The 15403-nt window shown below is 44.3% G+C and overlaps 1 protein-coding gene across 1 annotated transcript; it reads left to right on the forward strand.

Moving 5' to 3' along the window:
* The first annotated feature begins 873 nt into the window (after positions 1-873).
* MLNR (motilin receptor) lies at positions 874-8018 on the forward strand. The gene is made up of 2 exons (XM_083171297.1): positions 874-1783; positions 7629-8018. The coding sequence occupies exons 1-2, from the start codon at positions 1042-1044 to the stop codon at positions 7943-7945; spliced, it is 1059 nt and encodes a 352-aa protein (XP_083027423.1). The 5' UTR covers positions 874-1041; the 3' UTR covers positions 7946-8018.
* Positions 8019-15403: the final 7385 nt, after the last annotated feature.

Here is a 15403-nt window from a genome sequence, read left to right on the forward strand (position 1 = left end):
AAAGAAGTAGCTGCGTAAAGTCGCAATCATCGCTAATATTTTGCCACAAGGGTGGATCAGTGGCAAATGTTCTGCGCCTTTGCATGATAATTGTTTGGGTGAACACGTCATTGCTGTTGGCCAATGATTGATGCGTTCTACATTTCCTGTTCCATGTCCACATCATGCGCATGAGGAGTACAATAAATAATCGCTTTTAATATACCCAGCATCATCCCTGGTCCTCAGTTTTCATAGGTCCCCAGCAGGTGACTTCAGCTGTGCCAGCTTGATTCCCTGAGATGAAGCAATCAGACAGTTAATACGCAGTTTGTTATACAATCCGGCCCGCAATATGTTCTAACCACGTCAGGGCAGACTGAAGATTCACACCACCACCATGCAGGAAGGATTTAATTTAACTGAATGCTTTCATTATAACAGATTGCTTCCTTTGGCATATTTCCTTACTTTAAAGAAAACAATATTTGTTTGGAATAAGGGCCAGTCCCCAGTGGCTGCCACCAGATACAGCTGCAATTACATGAGTTCAGCAGAATATGAGGAATTTCTAATCCTTTTTAGATTATATTTTATTATAGTTTCAGCCTTGTGTTGCCTTTCTTGGTCATACAATGATCAGGAACTGCAACCAGGACAATGCTGGGACTTGTAGTTCACAAACTCTTAAGAGCCATAACGTACCATGCTCTGTGTAAGGCAGTACCAGTCTAATCATCTCACACAGCATATGTGTATGTATAAGGGGTGTGGAGTGCTCATGTCTAACCTCTGCACAGATCTTCATCACTGAGAGGGAGGAGAAAACACAAGAGGCAGTGATTCTGCTGATTTTCATAGACCAAGATGTTCCTGGCTGACTGATGTCCTGAAGAGATGTACCACAATGAGCGGCTCTAGCAGGGTGAAGACTTCCAGCTCCCTGAGGCTTGTGATTGTCCTTCCACTGCTATCCAGGCATACATTGCTATCCAGGCTTGATTAGAACATTGAGCAAAGTGTGAGAAGTGTGGTCTGGCTGGACCTCTCCTGTACTCTGTGATGGAGAATAACTCCAGCTTGATCACTGAGGAGGAAGACCATCTCCCACCTTGCACAGAGAGCTTGTGCTCCTTTTTCACTATACAAATTCTCATCCCCATGACTGTGATCAGCCTACTGATCATGGTGTCCGGGATAATAGGAAACACTATCACCATCCTCATCATCAGGACATACAAAGAGATGAAGACTACCACAAACTTCTACCTGTCCAGCATGGCCATGTCTGACATCATCATCCTTCTATGCTTGCCTTTCGACTTATACCGCCTGTGGATGTCCAACTCTTGGATCTTTGGTGGGTTCCTCTGTAAGTTCCTGAGCCTGATCAGTGAAGGTTGCACCTACTCCACCATCCTGCACATGACAGCCCTGAGCATCGAGAGGTTCTTGGCCATATGCTTCCCTCTGAGAGCCAAAGTCTTCATTACCAAGAGGAGGGTGAAGACAGTCATTGTCCTACTGTGGGTTGTTGCCCTGCTGTCAGCTGCCCCCTTTTATACTGTGCTTGACAATGTGAAGGTGAACGACACCGGCCTATGGGAGTGCAGGTACAATGCTGAGTCTTGGATCCTCAAAATCATGATGTGGGTGACCACCATCTACTTCTTCTGCCCTATGTCCTGCATGGTTGTCCTCTATGGCTTCATTAGCAAAAAGCTTTGGAAAAGCAAAAATACCCTGCGAGGTCCTAATGCTAAGAACAGGGAGAAATGTCACCGTCAGACGGTCAAGATTCTGGGTAAGTGTCCAAAAAAACTCTGCAAATTCATAGACACAGATAGCTAAGCATGTGTGTTATTCTGTTTCATTGGTTTATATCTACAACCTTCCCGGCAGCTGACTTATTTATATTCATGATTTTTACCCAATCCCTTCATATTACTAGGGTGCAGTAATGCTTCATATTAATAGGGTGCAGTAATGCTTCTTACTTTAAAAATAAAATAAATAAAAACGTTCCTGCTGTACAGCAACTCTGACATTGTAACCTTATATATAATATGTTTGTTAGTTATTACAACATTTAGATTTGTAATAAATATGGTATATTAAAATTACTTTTAAAAAAACATAATGCAGTGTATCACAATATGTATAGGAGCATGATTGAAAGTAGTAAATACAGGTGAGCACCACAAATATGGCAGCCATGTGCTTCTTCCCGGTGGACACGTGGCTCCTGCAGCATATTATAAAACACACTGAACACATAAGAAGTCAAATAAAAAAAAATAACAAACTAAAATGCAATATTAAGAAAAAATCAATCAGCACACTGCCACCACTTGGGAGCCCGGACATGAGGAGCATGTCCGAGACCAAGTAAAAACATGGCCCTGCAGCATATTATAATGTTAGCCAAGCACCACAGATGTCTTGTTGTACTGTAGAATACTGTACTACTAGGTTACATTTCCCACCCGGAGAACAGCTCTGTGGGGCTACAGATTTCTACCTCCCTGACAGAAGATGGACAAAGGATAATAATGTCTATATACTGGATAATGAGACCTTGAAGTGTAGAACAACAAGATATGATCAGACACCACAGAGATATATGCATAGTTGCAGGAGACTCCCTGAAATAGCAGCAATCTCCCTCTCTCCCTCATTAGTCTACCAATCTCCCTCATGTCACCTAGCCCACATTATACTGTTACATTTTTGGGGAAAAAAGGAATGAGAGAAAGATACATTACACTGAATCATCAGCACCATTTCCCAGCACTTTACCAAGTATAGTATCTCTTACTAACTGCTCTGGGGCTCATCTACATTTGGATATAACTCATTTAAAAGATTCCTCTCAAATGTAGCAGTACACACCCACGCTTCTAGGTGCCTCGTTCACAATCTGCTTTCACAATCTCTCCATATATGGAACTAGACACGCCCCCTCAATGGGGCGCCTTGCAAAATTCTATTACCAACTATAATCTCAATGAGACTAGTTTTCAAATGTAGGCAAGAATGGATATATGCTGGCTTTGATCCATGTAAACTGTACAATAAGCCATTAAAATGTATCTGGGGTACAGCATTGTCCAGTAAGGCTGCTGCAGTGCCTCAGAGTATTAATAATCTAGTTTGTGATCTCAAACACTTACATACCTCCAAACTGTCCCACTAAACGCGGGAACGTCCCGGTTTTTGGGGACATTCCCGTGTCCCTCCTGCGGCCAGCGGTGTCTCACTCCGGGGGGGGGGGGGGGGGGCAGTTGGGAATCCCCCCAATCTGACAGAATAGACGCTGCGTCTATTCAGAGGTGCAGCGGGCGAAAACGGACAGTTTTCGGACAGTGTCCCTATTCTTGATAGGGTAAAGTTGGGAGGTATGCACTTACCCCCAACCGCCCCGGCTTGGAAGAGACCGTTACCTTTATGGAGGGAGAAGGAGGTGGTGGTGGTGGGGGAGGGGGGGTATTAGTTGGAGCACTTTCTCTATCACCACAGAGCAGTGGGGGAATTAATGCACAGCATCTGTGCCAGTATTGTGAAGCTCTTGTGTTTTTTATTTTTTTTTAACTATAAACCAAAAAATTGTATCCAGTAAAATGATATTATTATATAGAGTCTATCCCTGAAAAGGGTACGGATCATTGGATAGATAGCAACTAGGTCAACAAGCATTAGGTCAACATGCATGAACGTCGACATGGGGTTAGGTCGACACAAGCATTACGTCGACACAAGCATTAGGCCGACGGGATACTGTCATTAGTTCTACAGCATGATGGTCGACAAGCATTGGGTCGATACCATTAGGGCGACACGGGGAAAGGTCAACATGGGTCTAGGTCGACTGGGGTCAAGGTCGACAGGTCATTAGGTCGACACAAGCATTCGGTCGACATGGGCAAGGTCAACAGTCAAAAGGTCGACAAGGGATTTTCACTGTTTCTTGAGCCGACATGTGCCGACAGGTGGTATTTCATGCCCTACCATCTACTAGGGCATGGTGGGAGAATAAAATAGTGTGCCGAGTGTAGCGAGGCACCGTGCCCGAAGCATGGGGAGTGGACGCGGTGCACTTTAACCTGTGTCCATATCGACTGTGTCGACATTCAAAAAACTGTGAAAAAACCTATGTCAACCTTTTGACTGTCAAAAGGTCAACATGGGGTTTTTCACTTTTTTGACCCGAATGTCGACACAACGACATGGACACCATGCTTTGGGCACAGTGCCTCGCTACGCTTGGCACACTATTATATTCTCCTGCCACGCCCTAGCGGATGGAAGAATATGAAATACCGCCTGTCGGCACATGTCAGCTCAAGAAAAATTGAAAAACCCCATGTCGACCTTTTGACTGTCGACCTTCCTCATGTCAAACTAATACTTTTGTCGACCTTATGACCCTGACGACCTATCCCCATGTCGACCTTCATGCATGTCGACCTAGTGGTGTCAACCTAATGCTTGTAGACCCTGAAAACATAAAGATAGACAAAATGTGTTTCAGGGATGTTATGTAGCCAGCAGATTACCTGTTGTGTAGGATAGCAGTCCCCACATAGGATAAGCAGAAACATATACAGTAGAAATGTAGGGCCATGCAGATAACACACACACATTACAAAAGCCATCACATATACTGTAACTTATGGTGGACTGGAGATGAAGCTGATGCCTAGTATTTATGTGTCCACATTACTGGCACAGCTAAGGCTGTAACCAAAGGCGTAACTACCATAGGTGCAAGGGGTGCAGCTGCTATGGGGCCCAGAGCTGAAGGGGGCCCATCTCTACTGTCTAAGTAATATGTTTTACATACATTTATCACCATCAGATGCTAAATGGGGGCCCTTACAAACTTTTGCTATGGGGCCTAAAAATATCTAGTTACGCCCCTGGCTGTAACCGTTATATATCCACAGTGGGGGACATTTATCCCATTATTAATGTGAATGTGATCAATCATTTTCACAAAATTCCCCTATGTGAATGATAAAAGCACCTGTTTTCTAGAAGCACACACCCTATGGACGAGGGGCCCTATAGTATACTAATCAGACCTGTGCATATTTCCATATTTCTCCTACATGCAGCGTTTCTTAGGGTTGCTCTGACTGGGAGACTTTTTTTTTTTTTTTTTTTTTTTACAATTTCTATATAGAGAATTTCTTTTGTTGAAGCTTCAACAAGGGATATCATGCGTATACATCACAATATACAGAGTTATGAAGAATAACAATGGAGCCAAAACAAAAAGTTCCACCAAAGCTTCGAGAGACCCTCTTCCCTCAACTCCTGAAAGGGTTAGAGTGGGTGGGTTCTCCTCATCGAAGCTTGGAGAGACCCTCAGTGGGATTCCTTCTACCTTGCTGCTCAGGGTCGCCCTAACTTCCTCAGGTTTAGCTGAAGCATCCAGATAGAGGACCTCAGCTCTCCCCAAAAGGAGAGAGCCTTGACATGTGGGAAGATGGCAGCCCATAAGGGTTGTACCTACAGCCCATCAAAAATTTGACCACTACAAACGAAAAACCGAAAACATGAAAAGTGACAAACATGAGAGGAAAATAAATAAATAAAGATGGTCAGGGTGGGGGTGTGAGAAGTTGAGGAGTATACGTATTTTATACCACAGGTTTATAAAAACATTTATCCCTTGGAGACATTAAAGAAAATACAGATGGAGCGCCTCTCAGCCAGAATGCCGCCGATGATGACATGGTGCTGCATCGGACTGGGACGCGCATGGGATGGGAACTCTGCCCGTCTTTGCTTCAGGGAGACGGGCAGGGTTAAGGGGGGAGCGAGAGGCAGGGACCGGCGGCGAAGCGGCAGGGAGCCGGGAGCGTGCGCTTCACCTTCCAGCAGCTGGTGGGGGCTATCGGTTGGCGATCCGACCACCAGACCCCTACTGAAAGAGCAGCGCTCCATCTAATGCACATGTAGCTCAAGGAGACATGCTGTAACCTAAAGCAAAAATGAGTTAGGTATTATATGTCGATGGGAGGCTATTGACATGAAAATAATATTGGTAATAAACAAGTCATCGTATAGACGCTGATGTAATGTTAACATATAATCCCTGGTGGCCCATCAGTCACTTACCTGGTCCCAGTGGCGGCATCGGCTTCTTGGTCCCAGTAGTTATCCCTACTGTATGCCTAACCCCCCCTCTAGTGCAGTGGTTCTAAACCTCGGTCCTCAGGACTCCCTAATTAGCTCCACCTGTGGATCTTTTAAAATGTGTCAGTGAATAATGAGTGCACCTGTGCACCAGCCGGGTGACCTGGAAAACGTGAACTGTGTAGGGTCCTGAGGACCGAGGTTGAGGAACCACTGGCCTAATGGCTAACACTAACCTCCTCGTAGAGCCTAACCAAGCCATCGGTCTCATATCATTATCCTAACCTCCTCCTAATGCCTAGAACCCTTCCCTTTGGGCATAATAGGTGGATGGCTCTATTGGCTGCCAGCGGTAAAACATTTAAGCACGGCCCTTTAGTCCAATTGGAGAAAGAGCACTATATATATAAAGTGTATTGTTTTTGTTAGTAAACAAAACATTCTCCTCATTAGTAGTTATAATCATGTATAGTCATGTGCAATTAGCTGTACCAGATAAATAACTTGTTACTGTGTCTATATAAAACCCTTTGCAAATAATAGAAGCAAGATGATTAGGGGCGGGTACTTGAACAATGTGGACCTGGCTGATATGCCAGCAAACATATATTATTGTCCATAAATACCACAAGGATTTCATGAACAATGAAACTGTCATTTGTTAGGACCAGTGGCGGCTCCTACCTCGGCAGAGGAGAGGGGCTACCACGAAGGGTGCCACCGCTGCTGGTCCCCGCAAGTCGACACTGCTGCCGCCACCATCTGCTTGTCCCGAATCCTGATCACCGTTGCAGGACCACCGCATGCGTAGTAGCCTCCTCAGTACTGCGCATGCGCTGGCCCCAGCATCTATGGGGCTGCGTCGGGAGCAGACCCGTAGAATGGTATACGGTCCTGGGTCCGGCGCATGCACAGTATTGTCAGCGGTACTGCCCATGCGCAGAACCCATTTTTTAGGGGCTGCCCCACAGTTGTGCATAGAGAGGCATCCCGAAGGGAGGGAACACCTCCCAATGGGACTGCCTTGGTGACTGGCAGGTCGGACTTCCAATAGAAAGTCACTGCCAGTCACAGTGGCTGATTCTACATGGGGGGGGGGGGGGGGGGGGGCTGAAGACCATTGGTGAAAAAACGCCACTGGTTAGGACCTTCATTACACTTCACCGAGAGGTAAAATTTGGGGGGAGTGGCCTAATTGGGGGGTGTTGTCTGTCTGGTATTCATCATGCTGCCATGATGGTGGGCCTATTTATATGTGAGGGCCTGGAGCTGCATCTCCATTCACCCCATTGTTAATCTGGCATGCGTGTTTGTATGTATTTGCCCTTGATGATGAAAGAAGAAACGGTTTCTCTGCTCTCTCAGCCTTACACCAGAGAGAGTCCTGGTAACTATTTGCCTTTGGTGGTTTTCCACTCTCCGTAATCTCTGTAACATATGAAATATGTCATTGCTAATACCCTGCTTCTGCAAGTGATGACTCTTCTCCCCTTTTTGTTTTGAAGTGGTTGTTGTCCTGGCTTTCATCCTCTGCTGGCTGCCGTTTCATATTGGCAGAATTATTTTTGCGAACACGGAAGACTACAAGATGATGGTACTATCGCAGTATTTCAACCTGGTCGCCATGCAGCTATTTTACCTCAATGCCTCCATCAACCCGATCCTGTACAACCTAATCTCTAAGAAATACAGAACTGCGGCCTATAAGCTCCTCCGGCTGGGCAGGCTTGATGAGAGAGCCTATAATGTCATTATGGATGAGACTGGAGGTCACACGGAGATTAGTACATGCATCCAGAAGGATTATATCACACACATCTGATGCTGCACAATCAGGAAGGAAGCCGGTAATGGTGTGATCCTCACTTGGACCACTCATCTTCTCGGCTACCAAACATGAAAATCCTGTGTGTAATGTTGAGGAAATCTCCTGCTCTATCACATAGGGGGTTATTCTAGTCCATTCTTTCTGACAAAATCCTTCTTAGATGGACAAAACCATGTGCACTGCAGGTGGGGCAGATGTAACTTGTGCAGAGAGAATTAGATTTGGGTGGGGTTTTTCTTCAAAGTGAGATCTATATTGAAGTGTAAAATCATGCAGTCAGTATTTTCCCTGCACAGAAACAAAATAACTCACCCAAATCTAATTCTCTCTGCACATTTTACATCTGCCCCCCTGCAGTGCACATGGTTTTGTCCATCTAAGAAGGATTTTGTCAGAAAGAATGAACTAGAATAAACCCCATAGAGACCATTCAGTGTACTGTTTGTATACAGCACATACCTTAATATATATTATGGTACTTATGTAATATCTGGGCTCCCGTTTTTCTTATGAGACCGCGTCCCCTTGCGGGGCTCGCTGCGCTCGCCACGCTTCGGGCACGGTGGCTCGCTGCGCTCGCCACACTATATAAAATCAACTCCATGCGTAGTTGGATAGTAGGGGTATGAAAAAATCGGGTGCATTTAACATGGGAGCCCAGATAATACATAAGTACCTATATTATTTATAGTATACTTTCACTTCCACATTCCATAAGGGACTGTACAATTTATTATTATTATTATTATTATTGTTGTTTATTTATATGGTGCTACAAGGGTTCCGCAGCTGGGTCGCTGACGTCAGTCAAGTTCGGGGCAGTGGTCGCATCATTGGGGGAAGTGGGAAGAGGCAGCCCATGGAGCGGAAGCCGTTCCCAATCGCTACCTCCTCCATAGTGTGAATGGGACCCGGGTCACTCAACCCAAGTTACCCATTCACACTGCACAGCAACACAGGCGTGTTCAACCCTGTCATGACCAGGGTTGAAATGCCGGGTTGCTCGACTTGGGAAACATAGCTGTGGCGCTTTCAGACCGCAGATCAACCTAGTTTAACACGGCAATTACCTGGGTTGATTTGGCTGTCTGAAATGTTTTTTTTTTTTTACCGTACTGTGGTGGGGGAAGTTGTGATTCCCCCTGCATGTCGCTGCCCTGCTTAGCATAGCAGCGCGGAATAGACACTGTCAGCATACACACAGTTTCTATTCAAGGAGGCATAGGGACAAGGGGCATGGCCAGCAGCTCACAGAGTGGGGTTTTGCTCTCTGCTGACTATTTAGTAGTCAGCCCTGCATTGTCAAATGCACCAGTGGGAAGTCCAACGGCTCATGACAAAAATCCAAACTGTTCTCCTTAATCAGGAGAACTGGGCTTTATGGTATTAAGTTATACCCCTTTCATACAGAAAAAGAAATACCCGGGTGAAGCAGTTCCACCCGGGAATTTTATTAAATACACGGGTCCTTTTTCTGTGTGAAAGGACACACCCGTGTCGTAAATCCCGTGTCTCCGACCCTGGAATTGACCAGGGTCGAGGACACGGGATTTATGACCCGTGTTGACCCTTTCACACAGAAGAAATACCCGTGTTATACCCCTTTCAGACAGAAAAGTCTGAAAATCCTGGCAAATACACGGCATTTCAAATGCCGTGTCATTTTGCTGGGAGCTTTAGCCTGACCCCCCTTCACACAGAAGAACAAATTACCGGGTTGAAAATTTCTACCTGGTAATTTGCTGAATAACACGGGTATTTCTTCTGTGTGAAAGGGTCAACACGGGTCATAAATCCCGTGTCCTCGACACTGGTCAATTCCAGGGTCGGAAACACTGGATTTACGACACGGGTGTGCCCTTTCACACAGAAAAAGGACCCGTGTATTTAATGAAATTCCCGGGTGGAACTGCTTCACCCGGGTATTTCATTTTCTGTGTGAAAGGGGTATAATTCAGCAAATTACCGGGTAGAAGTTTTCAACCAGGTAATTTGTCAGGCTGCTCCCGGCAAAATGAAACGGCATTTGAAATGCTGTGTATTTGCCGGGATTTTCAGACATTTCTGTCTAAAAGGGGTATAATTTGTAAGGGCTGCATGTACTAATGGGAATATTAAGTATATATATATATGTATATATATATATATATATATATATATATATATATATATATATATAAATAAAAATAAATTCAGGGTTTTACCGCATTTCCCATATATGTACTAAGCCAGGATTCAGTGTGGAGGGTAATGACAACACTGTATAATGCAATCATTTTATTAAAAACAATAGCACTTGCACAAAAAAAGAAATAAAAAGTGTGTTAGCCCTCCAAATAACTACACAACCTGTACTATTCTTGTAGTCTTATTGCTAAAAGCATAGGCGTGTGGAGGGCTAACACAAATACAAGCTGAATATGTGAAAATGCTGTTGGTTAATACTTTGTCAATCTAGCACTCTCCAAGGCTTTGCACACCTTCGCCTCTATCCATTGATACTATACGGCCACTGGGAGATGGTAAACTGAACACATGTGACTAATATACCAAGCCGGGCTAAATAATAAGTAGTCACTGAACTAAAATATTAAAGCCACTAAATCAGGGTTGCCGACTTTGAAAAAATCCTCTCCGGGAGAAGCCCGGAGAGGAATCTTGCATTACTCGTTTTGGGGGCGGGGCTTAACTGTGACGTCATTAAGCCCCGCCCCCATTACAAGAAATAGCCGCAATAACAGTTATCCATGGAGGGGGCGGGGCTAAAACGTCACGATTGTGCCGTTTTAGCTCCGCCCCCTCCCCTGAGACCCGCGGATTGCGGCATATAAATGCAGCGATAGGGGGGCTCAGTGGGGGTCCCCCTGATTCCGGGAGTATTGCCCACCCTTCCGGGGGCCGGGAGGAAGGACCCGATTTTCGGGAGACTCCCGCAAATTCCGGGAGGGTCGGCAACCCTGCACTAAATCCTATAACTGAACCACACAACAAGCTTCCTACATAGTAATAAGCCTGCCCAACAGAGGACAGATATATTTGGGGTCACCTGATGTACATATAATGGTGCTTCTGTTTGAATACCTTCTGTAAAGAAAACTTACCATGTTTGGGGTGTGGCCTAGTGATATGGGCATGTCCTAACCTACGAGGCCATGCCCCCCATTTTCGGCAGTGAGCTGCTGGCTATGTCCCCAGCCCCTCAGGGGCTTTCTTTACAAAGAGTGGATAAATCATTTGATGGTGAGCACAACCATCGAGTGATTTATCTCCTATTCAGACGTATGCGAAAGGATGGGTATGTGAATGCACCCACACACATGCTAGTGAGCAGATTCAGCTGGTGGGGGGAGGGGGACGCGTTCCGCAGAGCGTTGGGTTGCATTTACCTGTAAGGCTAGGCTGCAAATATACGCAGCAGGTCTGAATCAGGCCTCAATTCTACTGATACGCCCACTAGTGTCACAGCTCATCAGAGAGAGAACAGAGAGAGAGGGGGGCGGAACTCGAATAAAAACTCAGCAGTCTGGTGTTATACCCAAGGTACAGTATAACCCAAGGTATAACACCGGACTGCTGTGTTTTTATTCTAGTGCCGCCGTCCCCCCACTGCATATATATAAATATATATATATGTATATATATATATATATATATATATATATATAGATATAAATATATATCTATATATATATATATATATATATATATATGCAAATATTTATATCTATGAGCATAGAGTTGGCATATTTACCGTTATTTATATTGCCCGTAACTTACTAACCATGTAAAAATAATCACCCCCTGTACACTTTTCCTTATGCCCATCTCCCGGGTATGGGTTATAGGGTCGACTGTATGAAGGTCAACATAAATTAAGTCGACCACTAAATGTCCACAGGACTTAGGTCGACACAAGAAATAGATTGACATGGCTAAGGTCGACAGTCAAAAGGTCAACATGAGGTTTTTTTATCCTGAGTGTCGACGTAAGTCAACATGGACTCGCCATGTTTCAGGCACATTATTCTATTCTCCCTCCAAGCCCCAGTTAGTCGTAGGGTATGAAATGCTGCCTGTCAGCGCAAGTCGGCTTATAAAAACTGTGAACTCGTCGACCTTCCGACCCTAATGCCGACCTTCCGACCCTGTCCATGTCAACCTATTTAAAGTGTCGACCTAAGCCCTGTCGACCTTTAGTGGAATTCGCTAGGAGATCAAAAGGATAACAAATGAAGGGTTAAACCCGGGTCACCCTGTGTATAATGGGCGACCCAGGTCTAGTGTGAAATTTAAATAACTATATTTATATAATGAAACAACATATAAACATGGTAAACATTTGACATTTATTGCTTAAAAAAACGCTGCTTGTACGATTTTCTTTTATAAGAGTGATCTTCACAGTCACGCATAAAACAGTAGTCAGCCATCATATTCCTGTCCTATCTACCCTGGTACCTTTCCTCCATCACTTTTATGTCTTGGTGAAATCTCTCACCTTGCTCCTCACTATAGTTGCCTAAAGTAACTGCGAATCTGTGCAAGTGACTGTGAAGAGTGGACTTTTATGCTCATATTTGCACCTAAGTAACTAAAGGGTATATGCAATATCTCAAAAACTAGCGCCAATATGGGAAAACTAATAGCATATTTGGAATCAGTACCATCAAATTACCCATAATTCATTCAAATATCCTTGACTATAGAATTTTTTTTTTTTTGTTGGACAGTGATATTTTATGATATCTCAGACAATGGAAGTTGCCTCTAGCTGGTACATGTTCCCCACACTGAGCACTTCATTATAGGGCAATGTCTGTGTGTATATATCCATGGTATTTGTACATATATTATTGTTAGCAGTATTTTATCATTTATGTTTTGTCTTTATTTAAAATGTCAAGTAAGAGGGCTAACATGATGTCATATAGCAAAGTGCTTTATCCTACTGTTACTTTATGCATATATTACAATGTAGCAACACACGTTCTATGTGCAGTGTTTATTAATGTGTGATACTGTACATTACATATAGGTTCTCTGTATTTAAAATTCATGTTTATACTGTATATCTATCCCAGCTCCAATCCATAACCACTAAGACTGTACATACGTATACATTTACATAATAAAAGTACACCTACTAACTTCTGCTCTTATTTCTATTTATCTGTGAATATCTGCATATATATATGACACATGCAGCAGTTTGTGCTCTTATCACAGTTATTATGACTTTGGTAATAAAGTGCGTTGGTCAGAGGCGTAAGATCATCACAGTCGCATGAAGGCAAGTGGTCATTTGGTGCCCCTCTTCCCTTAAAGAAGGCGTGATAATGGCCAGTGGGTCTGGGTACGACTCACAAGATTCAGTGGTCTGCAGCGTGAATCAGATGCCCCCTATTGCTGGTAGTACCAGGACTCCTGGGACGGAGCCGATTAACTCTACACTGCAGCAGCAGGTAAGCTGCAAAGCTCCATTTGAAGAGTTGCGGTCACACTTGGATCCTGCTGTGAACCACACAGGTGCTGCTATATATGTTGTGGAAGTCGAGTTACACACACGCCATTTTAGGATAGTATGGCCGCCATTTTGGTTCGCAGAGTTGCGCAAATAAAGTTTCCATACCCGAGTATGTGTGACAAAGTGGACCAGAAGAGTAGCCGCCATACTATCACACATAAATTCATAATAACACACTCACACTAAATGAAATATAGTTAAAGGTTTAGAACGCCACACATAGCTTAGTTAGCCCTACACACATCTGTCTGTATCATGTTTAGTATCGTTCCGTTCCGTTCATTGTGCGAAGTATTCCGGTCATTGCGAATATTTCGCAATATACACGGCTCGATAGTTATGGACATAATCCATATTCCAGGGACAGTTTCTGTTGAAAGTATGTAACAAAGGAATCTAGATGAAACCGGTTTTTATCACTGCTGATGCCGAAACCATCAAACAAAGGACTCTTAAAGTTCACTCCCCTGGACCTAGCCAAACCAGGTGTATCATCTTACCCCCCCAATCACAGCTGACCTGACATACGACCTCTGACCAATGAGAACGGCCTTTGACCTCCCCTTTCTGACCCTATAAGATAGGCGACCCAGAGCAGCCACGGTCTCTTCGGCACATCTACCTTTCCCTGACTTTCTACCGGGCTATAGTTCATCCCTGAACTATAGCGAGCTCTGACCGGACTGCGCTTCGCATAATTGATGAGACGGTAACGGTTGCATACACGGTATTTATTCTTATATTGTTGGCTGATTGTGTCTTGTATCTGTATTCTTTCCCCCTAGCAGAGCCTGTTTAGTATTCATTGTTAGTATATTGTATCACTTGTTATACCTGTTTATTCTTATTTCTGTAACCCCCTTTTGTCCATTAGGGACTTAAATACAACCTTTTTACGGAGTTCTTATCTCCTTATTTCTATACAGTGGTCGTGTCTGTTTATTCGCATAATAGCGATAAGGTATATTACGGACACTGTCCTTTAAGGTATATTCGCAGATTAGAGACAAAGTACTGCAAAGGAATCTCTGATTAAGGTATTGGTTCTTGGTGTACATAATACAATAAAAGGTACGCTACGCTGCGCTACGTTTTGTTCGCACGTAGTTAGGTATAAAGGGTACGTTGGTTGCGGACTTATTACGTAACCTGCGCTTTTCACTTATTGTCTCTCTGGTCATATTTAATCGCCATTAACAATTGGGGGCTCGTCCGTCCGCTCCACATTCCAGAACTCAGTACCAGGCGTGCGACCCGACCTATACCAGCAAAAGGGTGGAAGTATTATCCATTGCTGGATAGGCCAGGTCCGCGGCGGTGCGGGGTTTGGGAAGTGCTAGCGTTGAACCCGGAGTACAATAAGTGAAAGCCACATGTTTAAAGCATATCACATCTAAGTGTTTAGTAAACTGTACTTCTGCCTGCCACAAGTAGTTTAACGGGGTATAGTGTCTTGAGTTGCTTGTTTATTACAGTATATGTACCACGTGCGATAAGGTTCGCACACGTGGAGTCTGTGTTTATTATAGTACATAGAGGATCCCCTCTGTGCAAAACTATAACTTTTATTGTTAGTTACTGCAAAACCAGGGACTCCGCCACGTGGCGATAAGTTCTGGGCCTTTTACAGTAACGTAAAGCGTCTATTGTGTACTACGCAAGGTGCGCGCGCACGTGCCCACATCGGGAAATTTTCGCATCTTTGTACGTGATTTACGGATTAAGTGTGGGATTTATTTCGCATCTTGATACGTAACTTTCGGACGGAGTTAAGGGATTTATTCCACATTTAGGCGCAATTACTGCGTATAGCGAAACCCAAGCGCAACCTTGCAAACACACTATAGAACACGTGGGTGGCCGATTCATCGGCGGCCTGTGAACAACGCACGTACACACGTGGCTGTTCATTGGTACTGCACATGCAG

This window comes from Crinia signifera, chromosome 2, assembly GCF_055691185.1.
Source record: "Crinia signifera chromosome 2, ASM5569118v1, whole genome shotgun sequence".
In the NCBI taxonomy this organism is placed as follows: domain Eukaryota; kingdom Metazoa; phylum Chordata; class Amphibia; order Anura; family Myobatrachidae; genus Crinia; species Crinia signifera.